The 10,232-nt window shown below is 40.9% G+C and overlaps 1 protein-coding gene across 4 annotated transcripts in view; it reads right to left on the reverse strand.

The window, feature by feature from the left end:
* Positions 1–781: 781 nt before the first annotated feature.
* Positions 782–10,232, reverse strand: part of RPS6KA3 (ribosomal protein S6 kinase A3) — a 142,915-nt gene continuing 133,464 nt past the window's right edge. For all 4 annotated transcript variants that reach the window (XM_019524135.1, XM_019524138.1, XM_019524137.1 and 1 more), the window contains 5 exons: positions 8,935–9,096; positions 8,646–8,722; positions 7,303–7,420; positions 4,580–4,720; positions 782–2,606 (listed from right to left, as the gene is read on the reverse strand). In XM_019524135.1, coding sequence (XP_019379680.1) covers positions 2,484–2,606; positions 4,580–4,720; positions 7,303–7,420; positions 8,646–8,722; positions 8,935–9,096 — 621 coding nt within the window. In that variant the 3' untranslated portion in view covers positions 782–2,483. The remainder of the gene's footprint in view (positions 2,607–4,579; positions 4,721–7,302; positions 7,421–8,645; positions 8,723–8,934; positions 9,097–10,232) is intronic.

Raw genomic sequence — 10,232 nt, forward strand, 5'->3', positions numbered from 1 at the left:
AGCTTACCATTACACTAGGGGAGTACATCAAGGGCTCAGTGAGCAACTGCTCACCAGGGCACCTGACAGGAAAACTAGGAGTAATGGCCACAAACTCCTGGAAGACCAATTCAGGCTCAACCTTAGGAAAACCTTCTTCACAGTCAGGGTGTCCAGACTATGGAATAAGGTCCTCCCAGAGGTGGTGCAATCACCTACCCTGGAAATTATAAAGAGGAGACTAGACAGTCACCTTTGCTGGGGTCATCCAACCCCCCATTATCTTTCCTGATTGGTGCAGGGGACTGAACCCTATGATTTTCCTAGGTCCCTTCCAATCTATGAACCTCCAATTAGGGGTGCTCAATTCTGACCCACAGGCAAGATCCAGCCCACATCTGGCTTGTAGAGCTCCCCATGGGTCCAAAAAATCAGTGATAGGGGATTGTTAATTGCTGTTCTCCTGTTAATTGAATTGTTAATTGCTGTTCTCCTAATTTCCCAACAAATGGGGAGCTCCACAGGCCAGATAGCATGGCCCTGCATGCTAGATCAAATGCACAAGGTGCCACAGGGCCTGATCCTGGAATACAGGTCAAGTCAGGGCTTGTGTGGGGCCCAATCTAGGCATAAAAGGGTCAGCTGAGGTTGTGGGGTCCTAATACAGGCATGTTAGACTGGGCAGAGATAACACAGACCCAATCTTGCCCATGCCTCTTATCTGACCTACAGGACCAAAAAGCCTAGCACCACTGCCTCCAGCGATGAAGATTTCTCAACTTTCCTAGGCAGTCTATTTCACAGCCTCACTTTTCTAACAAAAATCCTTCAAAGGAATCCACGTGTCATAAAATAAGGTCAGCTTCATCCTCTTAACAAGTCTCACTGAAAAAATTGTAACTTTAGATAAACTAGCATGTTAACAGCTAACACAGGTTAATTAACCTGGAACTATGCACTTGCTTGTTTCTTGCTTTCTGAACTGTAATTTTCAGAGAAAGTGTGAACCAAGATCCACATTTAGTAACTTTGTCATAATGGGCATCTCACACAGGGAAGTCAGTTATTCCCTCCAGGGAGGAGCAGGAGAGGGAATGGGATACCAGCAAATTCTAGCCTGAGTCAAATTATCGTTCTTTTGGGACAAGTGCTGCTTGCAGCTTAGCTATGTACCTTGAATCATAGAAGCTATGCTCAAAAGGCCAATAATTTGTGTCTCCCAACATCAAGCTAAGAGTCTGGCTCCCTCTGGGGAACAGCAGGGATTCTGTCCTGGCTTCTCAGTCAGGCTAGTTTCATTCTACCAGAATTGAGCAATACTACTTTAAGGGTGCCTGGACTGCCAGTGAAAGGTCCAAAAAAATCCCACTAGATGATTTGAAGGATTCTCGCCAATTCTGCTTCAAGCTGAACTAGGACTTATCAATGAACAGATGGAATTTAAACTTGATTTTTGGAAGCTGCTGTGCTTTGCTTTAAGCTTCATTATTACCTTTCGTCTCTGATGCCCTAGATACGGTTCAGTCATTGGCAACTTAACCAGACCCAAAAAATTCAGCATTAGACATTACCAGCCAGTTATGAGAATGGAATGCTGCCTTGTGCGCCCCTAACTACAACTATTTTGCATGGAAAAGTATTTAATGATGATTCCTGAGTGAGTCCAGTCAACAGGTGGGAAAAAACAGGGACACAAAAGGCAAAGGGGTGTGCAGCAAGTTACTTTTTTTCCATGGTGCATTGCCCATCACATACATGTGATAGTTAAGTTTAACAATAGCTTTGTTTCTCATAATGCGGCTTCAGAAACATGGACACGTAGAAAAAAACATATAGGCAAGGAAAAAATACGTATTTGTAGTATTACATTCAATAGCTGTTTTAACAGTCAGGCTTCTTTTAGAGCTGTCCAACAATACTGATTAATCCAGGTGAATGGTTTAACCAGATTTAATTGTCAAAATGAATAATAAAATCTAAGTAAAACAAGGCATGTATACATTAAAGAAAACAGCACAGAAATGTACTGCTCATGAATTGTTTACAAAAAACATACAAAATGTTGGATGGCACAAAGTATACAGTGCTATATAAACAGATTGTTTAAGCTAAGTGCTTAACATAAACTGTCCATCTCTATGTGTAACAAAGAATATTTTAGGGAACAAGAAATATTTCTTATAAAAATAATGCTATATGGTGCAGAGTGCTTTATTCAGTGTATTTTTATGACAGAGGTGGCATTCATAATTCTTGTTTATTCAATCAGCGAACAAGTCCCATTTTCATCATGTTTCCACTTTTCACTCCATCCAAAGCTCCACTAAGGTCAGTAACTTGCCATCAAAAGTTTAAAGCGAGAATAGATGAAAGCAGTAGCAGCAGCATTATAGGTACCAGCTGGGACAGTGTGCTTGCAGGTATCTGTCAGATATGTGCTACCTGTCTCCATGATTTGTGCTATCATCTTATACCATGGTACCAAGTATCTGGTTGAGGTCATTTCACAGGGCTGTTGAGGTAATTTTTTTTATACCTCTTCGCTGAGCAAGAGTAGAACGGCCTACTGGCTCCAAAACTGGTGACTGATTACGGTTCAAAGCAGAATACGTGGCTGCCATTGCTCCCTATAAATCAGATGGCAGGGACAAAACAGAAACAACGCACCACCGTTAACTTACAAACATATAAGAGACTGTAACAATGAACAGCATAGAGATTTTAAACAAGTTTTAACTTCCAGCTGTTTTCTATAGGTTAAAGAGATTGGGCCCAACTTGCCCTAGTATTACTGGCAACCCCTGCTTAGTGCGGTTTCAGTTAGTGCTGTTTTGCTATAGCGCTCATTTAAGATTGATACCGGATTCCACTGAGTGCTCAGCCAGTTTCGCTATAGTGCTCAGTGGAATCAGGGAGTTTCAGTGAGTGGGTGGGAAGAAGCAATGGTGGCGGTGGCAACAGCAGTGAGTGGGGTGAGTGAGTGGCAGTGAGTGGTGGGGCAGGCATGAGGGCCCAGGATGGGGCAGGAGCCTGGGCCCAGGCTGGCACAGGGTGCTGGAGCAGGGAAGGGGGTGGGGAGAAGCAGCAGCAGCAGAGGGGACGAGTGTGAGGCCCCAGCCAGTGCCCAGGGCCAGGGCTGGCAGCAGGAGCACCACTGCCCAGGCTGGCACATGGTGCCGGAGCGGGCAGGGGGTGGGGAGAGGCGGCAGCGACAGAGGCGAGGAGCGCTGGGCCTACGCTGGTGCCTGGGCCAGAGCCAGGGCCAGGGCCAGTGGGGGCCTGTGCCCAGAGGGGGGTGGCAAGAGTGCAGGGCCTGCATCAGAACCTGGGGCCCATGCCCAGAGCTTGGTGGCAGGAGCTCCAGTGCCCAGGCTGGCAAGTGGGGTCAAAGAGGCCGGTGGGCAGGCAAGAGGGGTGGGGAGAGGTGGCAGCAGTGAGAAGTGGCGAGTGTGGGGGCAGGCATGAGTGTTGGACCAGTGCCCAGGGCCACACCAGGACCAGCAGGGGTACAGGCCCAGGTTGGCCTGTGTGGCTGGAGTGCTGTTAGGTGGGCAGGGGAGTGGGGAGAGGCAGCAGTGGCAGAGTGGGCAGCAACTAATTAATCTCTATTTACATTAATTTCTATGGGGAAATGGGTTTCGCTTAGCGCAGTTCTGCTTAAGGCTCAGTTTTTCTGGAACCAATTAAGAGCACTAAGTGGGGGTTGCCTGTAGTTCAATAACTATTAAAGCATGATGCATGTGTCATTTTTTACAATGTAAACAAACAAACAATTAAGACAACTTTGGCATGATTTTTGTTAAAGTCAGCAGGTGCAATTTATATATGCTAAAATTAAAATGTGCTTTAATTAAGTTTCAGAAGTATAAAGACAGAATGAAATCCCACTAGTGGTGTGTCCTCCTTTAGGATTTAACTATTTCTTGTTTTCATTATGAACTCTCAAAAATGTTTCTTTGCAAATTATAATCTGTGGCTGGCATCAGAAGTGGAGCCTTTACTTTTGATCCACTTGGTGGTAAAAACTTGTGTTCCACATTGACCCAGTGTCATTTAATACAAAAAAATAACTATATAAGAGGAATCATAAAAGAAGGTCACCATCACACTTGGTCTTTAAAGATTTTTGGCATAGTGTATGGTGAAGTATGGAGATTCCCAATTGCACCCAACAGGATAAAAAAAATGAGTTGGGGGCGGGGAGGAAGAGAAACTGCAAGGGCTGAAGGAGAGTGGGAAATGCACACAGAAGTTGGCTTTATATTTCTAGCTACCTTAAGGGTTGACTCTTTCATAAGCCTTCCCCCTACAAGTTCCTTAATTCCCTTTTTCCAAAAAAAAGAATCCTAGTATTTTCAATTTGCATCCCACAAAACATTTAAACTGATAGCAGCACTCCACATTTTTCAAACAGAAAAGACATTCTTCCATAGGGTCTCTTGAAGTCCTTACTATTAGGGACATCACAAGTGCACATTACAGTTTCATGCAGTGTATTTACTAAACTCAGAACTGGTATTTAGAACAAAATTGATTATTTTGTGTGTAATTTTGTTTACAACTAATCCCAGCTAAATAATCTGAACAAGCTTTTATTTACCTTCACCAAATGTGGGGCATCCTGTCTGTTTAGTTGGTACTGAGGCAACTGGTCACAGTGAACTATCCAAGGGTGTCTAAGAACCTGAGCAGCAGTCAATCTTTGATGTGGGTCAACATGGAGCATCTTTGAAACCAAGTCCTGTCAACAATGCAGGAGCTGTTAATTCAAATCAACATTAAGAAAAAAAACACCCACAAAAGCCCCAACTTGCAGTACTACTGCTTTTCAGAGCATTAAAATTAACTGAGTTTAAAATTCAAGATCTGAAGAAATGTATTTGCAGATACCAACAATTTAAACAAATATCCAGACCATTTCTGGAAGTGACTGAAATGTTACTACAGTTACTTCAAGACCTATTGAAGAACTTAAAAAACAAGCAATCTTTGGAAGAGGAGGATACAGTGAACTTTAAAAAAAGGCAAGGAAATAAACTTCTAACACTGGAAAAATTGCTAGTGGAAAAATGTATTAGTGATCTCAAACTCTATTGAGACACTGGGCACTTAACAGCATGGAAAAACATTTACTTAAAAAAAGAAAAGGAGAAAAAAGGAGGAAGAGAGAAAAAAGAAAGAAAAAAAACACACAATATCTCTCCATCCCTCTCAAATCTGAAACAATAACAAAATTGCACAGTTACACAATTTTAGATACAGTCCAGCCATGCGATATGTGGCACCACAGATGCATCTGCTGTACCACATACCAAATGTTCAGTTGTTCTCTGTATCACAACGGAACAGTGCAGAGGGTTTTTTGACCTCATGATATCCGTGGGTCAAAAAAACCCATGGGGAAAAAAAAAAAGTGGAGCAGTTCACATGGTGGCAGTGTGCACCAACCGAAGCCAGAGCCTGCCTGGCAGGAGCTGCACTTATCCAATGCTTGCCAGGCTCCGCACAGCATTGGATAAGGCTGCTGCAGCCAGCCTCCCCCTACCCTGCCCAGGGTAACCTGCTGCATGCCAGAGCATGTGTGGCACAGGCATCCCCAGAGACAAATAGTGGCAGCATAAGGTGCTCTGCCGCTAGTTATCCCAGGGTTATTCAAATGTCCACGCATGTCTGGATATGGCCATAGAAGTCCACAGTGTATCAAAGGGGAGGAGAGGGTTGAAGATCATGATATTTTTATACAAGAGTTCTAGTTAGCTATCATAAAAGTAGCATTCTGGTGCAAGTGATTATAAACAATGCTCCCTGACCTAGTAAGTCCCAAAAAATTAAAGAGTTTGTGGACCCCCTTTCCACCCTTCTTCCTCCTGTATATCCAGCTGTAAAAGACAAGACTTTGATATTATTAGCCCCAATATGAACAAGTTCTCTAGAAGATGGGAGCAGGCTGTGGCTCCTCCAATTTTCAGACTACTCTTGGTTTTCCAGGCAAGAGTTATATGCTTAGAAAACCCCAAATAAGTTACAAAAACAGGTCACCTAGGACAAGGGTGTCAAACATGGCTCATGGACTGGATCTAGGTTTGTAACGCTGCACAGTCTGGCTGGTGGGTCTCTGGACCAACTCCATGCACTGGCCCTGACCATGTGCTACCTGCAGTACTGGGTTCAGGGGATTGGTTAGGGGCCTAGATTGGGATGCACACTGCACATGGCCTGTCCCTTTCCTCCCCCCATGCTGTGTGCAACACTGGATCCAGCATGTGCACAGCCCACATCCTCTGCTGGCCCTGCTATTGTATACACAGCTCAACCCCATGTTGCATGCAGGGCACAGCACTAGATTCAGCCTGCACACTGGGCAGCGCATGCTCTGTGCTGACCTCGCTGATACATACTCAGAGCTTTGGGCCTGAGTGCTGCTTGAAATGCATGGGCTGGACCTGGCACCATGGGCCAGCCCAACAACTCCTATCTAGCCCACAAGACTGGTTGAGTTTGACACCCCGACCTACTACAACAGCTATAAGTTATTGGTATTTTAGTAGTTCATTATTCAAACATAATGAAATTAGGATGCAAAAATCAAGATTAAATGTACGGTCCATTTACTGCAACTAAGATTTCATATTCTCTAGAACAAAAGAATCAGCTTAACAGCCGCATCATTTCCTCAGAATCTGCACTGGGGAACTGGCAAGAGGATAATCACTTCAGGGTGTTCCCCCCTCCCCCCGCCTTGCTTCTTAATACTACACACAAAGAATGGTAGTCCTAAAAGTACCTGAGAGAATAAGATGCCAACACCCAGGGAGCTCAATGGGACCTATATAACTGTTTTCCTTAAGTACTTTTGAAAAATACCATTTAGAAACCTCTTGAATTATTCAATTATTCAATTTCATATCCAAGAATTAGGGTATTTGAAACCTACTGTAACATGCTCTTTTGGGAAACCTGAATGATTTTAGAAATCATGCTTTTATATTAGTTTGGTTATAGTATTGCAGAAGAGAAAAAAAAAGTTTCGCTGACCAGAAGAAGGATGCTGGGAGAACAGACTACAAATTTCAAACAAAAGATACATAGGGGAAAAAAAACATGTTCAAAGTGTGGTATAAACTATACTTTTTTTCTCTTCCTACGTTCAACTGTAATTGAAAATAACATAATTATCAAATAAAAATCTACACACACGATAGATAAGTTACCTTTATTAATATCTGTATCCTTTAAGATAAACTATTTTTAGAATGTGTACACACAAAATACCTTTGCAAGATGTTTGCATCCATTCTGTATACAAAGGAAAAATATACTTGCCTTAGCTGTATCTGATACTGAATTCCAGTAGCCTCCACTGAGAGAGAACTTCCCACTACCTATTCGTGCCAAAATCTCTTCTGGGGTATCATCAGGACCATTTGCAAAAGGAGTGTAACTAATTAATCGAAAGATTTCAGAGTTTTAAAATCTGTTCCAGTTGAGGTCAAAGCTGTATTTCACATTTAAATCACAATTGCCAGTAGTTTCAACATAATGATAAAAAGTAACAGACACTAACTATAGTGGCATTTAATAAATATAGACTGTAAAAACCTCCAAGTTGTATGTAATAGTTGAAGATGCATCATAGTTTGTGATTAAGAGCCTGTTCCTTCTTTCACTGTATGTTCTTTGAGTATAAGTATAGGCCAATTCAGAATCAGAGCTGTAAAGACTGTCCCTCTTAATGCTTTTAATGTCCTTTTTAAAGGACACTGATTAGTACAAAAGTTTGTACATTCTGGTTAAACGAAAGAACAAAATGTGTGCGAGAACATGGAAACTGATGACTTGATGACTGACTTGCAGAGGAACAAAATACCAACCTGGCACTAGATGAAAGCAAAGACAGGGAAGCCATCAACCTTAAATGATTTCCCTTGTTCAATTCCTCATGTCTGCTGCTGAGCTAGCAAAATATACTAAAGCACAACAAAGAATGAAAATAACTTTTTAAAAACGCGTATGGCTTGCCAGTTTTAGTTGAGATGAATGTGTTGCAGCACACAATTCAAGACTGATAACATTTTAGATTTACCATGTTACAGCCTGCATAAGGGTTACACTTGTCTAAAGGTGTTAAAGGTGGGATTTGTAATTATTACTCATTTAACTTTACTTTTTTCATCCTTTTATGCAAATCATTTACACTGCATATATCATTCTAACTACATCATGTCAAATTATCTGATGACTGATTCTTGAGAGCTATCAAAGCTCAGAGCATCACGATTATATTTTAGAACTACATATATTCCCTCCAGTACGGCACTACCCTTAATTAAGCTTCTTGCAGCACAAAAGCTATTTCAAATAGAATAATGCATCCAAGTTCTTTCCTTTTCTTCAAATCCTACTTTTATTCTTAAGTTGCCACAAGGCAGAAGATATTCCACTGCTGGAAACTGTTCAAGTCTTATGCAAGTCAGACAAACTCAGATATTTATTTAGTATAAATTACTAAAAAAGGCGAGTGCTGGGCTCAACCTTACCACTGAAACCAGAGGGAAGTACTGATCATGTACAGAGAACACTAACATTCTGCAGCACTGAATCAATATTTTGTGCACTTATATGTATGTACCTCAACAATGCTTTTACAGTAATATCTGCTAACTTACCCAGTGAGCATAGTATAAAGCAGAACACCGAGACTCCATATATCACAGGCAGCATCATACCCTTGTCTTTTTAAAACCTGTAGAAAACAAGTAATTATCAAAACAGCCCAACCTTTTCTGTAGTAATTAGTGTTCCTTATTTTATTTCCTTGAAGATGACAAATACTGTTTCAAAAGCTTAATCCATTGATAATTTTACCAATTACACCACAATAACTCTTTAGCATGCCTAAATGATTAAAAACCATCAAAGTAACAAGAAAGCATATACCCACAATTTCATATTTACCTCTGGAGCCACAAAATTGGCTGTGTAACATGGAGTCATCAACAGACCATTTTCTGCTCGTAGTTGTTTTGCAAAACCAAAATCACAAATTCTAATTGATTCTGGATTACCAGATTCATCAACATAAAGAATGTTGCTAGGTTTCAGATCTCTGTGAACAACCTAAATAAAAACACAAACATTAAAAAAAAATATGGCAGTACTTTTTTATGCTTCTATTACAAACATCCATCTATTCCACTGCTTAGTTTATTTTTAAGCTGCTATGACCATGGACTATAAAAAACAAAAGGATGATGCTTCTACTATCAACTGCAGCGTTCTAACATGCAATATTATTGATTATCTGAATACCAGAATGAAGACTTAAGAGTTCATTTTGTAAAGAGGACAATGCTGTACAAGGCTTTACTGGGCACTTGGAAAATGAAAGAAAACACTTTTCCTGTACAATAAGTGCAGTTCTTCTAACTCCAGAATACCTAATTCAAGCTATGTATAACCATATTCCATTCCCGGTACATGTATTCCATGCACCATTCAAATAAGTCGCATTTTAGGAACAATATTTCCAGTACTTAAGAGCTGCATAAATCCTTGCAATTAGTCTGGCCTTCTGAAATTGAACACTTAAATTCCTGTTCTCCTGAAGCAACTTTTCTAAACAAACAAACAAAAAAAAAATCAGTTTGTTCTAATTCAGAAAATCCTAATCTACTAATGACATCTAGTGATTTGATGTCCTAAATGGATAGCTTGCAAAGAAGTAGCATTTTGGACCAAAGAGACTTTTACATTATTACCCTTTTGTGCCATTTTTTTCCTCATTAGCAGTAGCAATCACCATCAATGAGCCTGGTATTGAAGGCAGAGAGAAAAATTCTGGTCCAGAATATTCCTTCTAGTGAGGAGGGTTTTAAACAAGGTTAACCAGGAATGGAAACAAAAGCCAAGAGATGAGTAAAGAGCCAGGGGATTTGGAGAAAAATATCGTAAGGGGAAGCAATAGCAGAAGCGTTAGCAAACTTCTTGGAAAAAGACAGGGAAATCAGTTGATACCTGAAACGTTTATACACAAATGCAAGAAGCAGAGGGGATTACACAGGAAGAATTTGAGATCTTAGTTACAGAATCACAGAATTATGAGGTAACTGGGATACAGAGATGTGGTGGGACAGCATAGCTCACATGACTAAAGTAGTCATGGATGGATATAGCTTGTTAAGGATAGACAGTGGAGAAATGCTGGAGGTGTTGCCATGTATATGTATGTGTATACATATATATATATATATATA

This window comes from Gavialis gangeticus, unplaced genomic scaffold (assembly GCF_001723915.1).
Source record: "Gavialis gangeticus isolate Ggan-Ray unplaced genomic scaffold, GavGan_comp1, whole genome shotgun sequence".
NCBI classification, from domain to species: domain Eukaryota; kingdom Metazoa; phylum Chordata; order Crocodylia; family Gavialidae; genus Gavialis; species Gavialis gangeticus.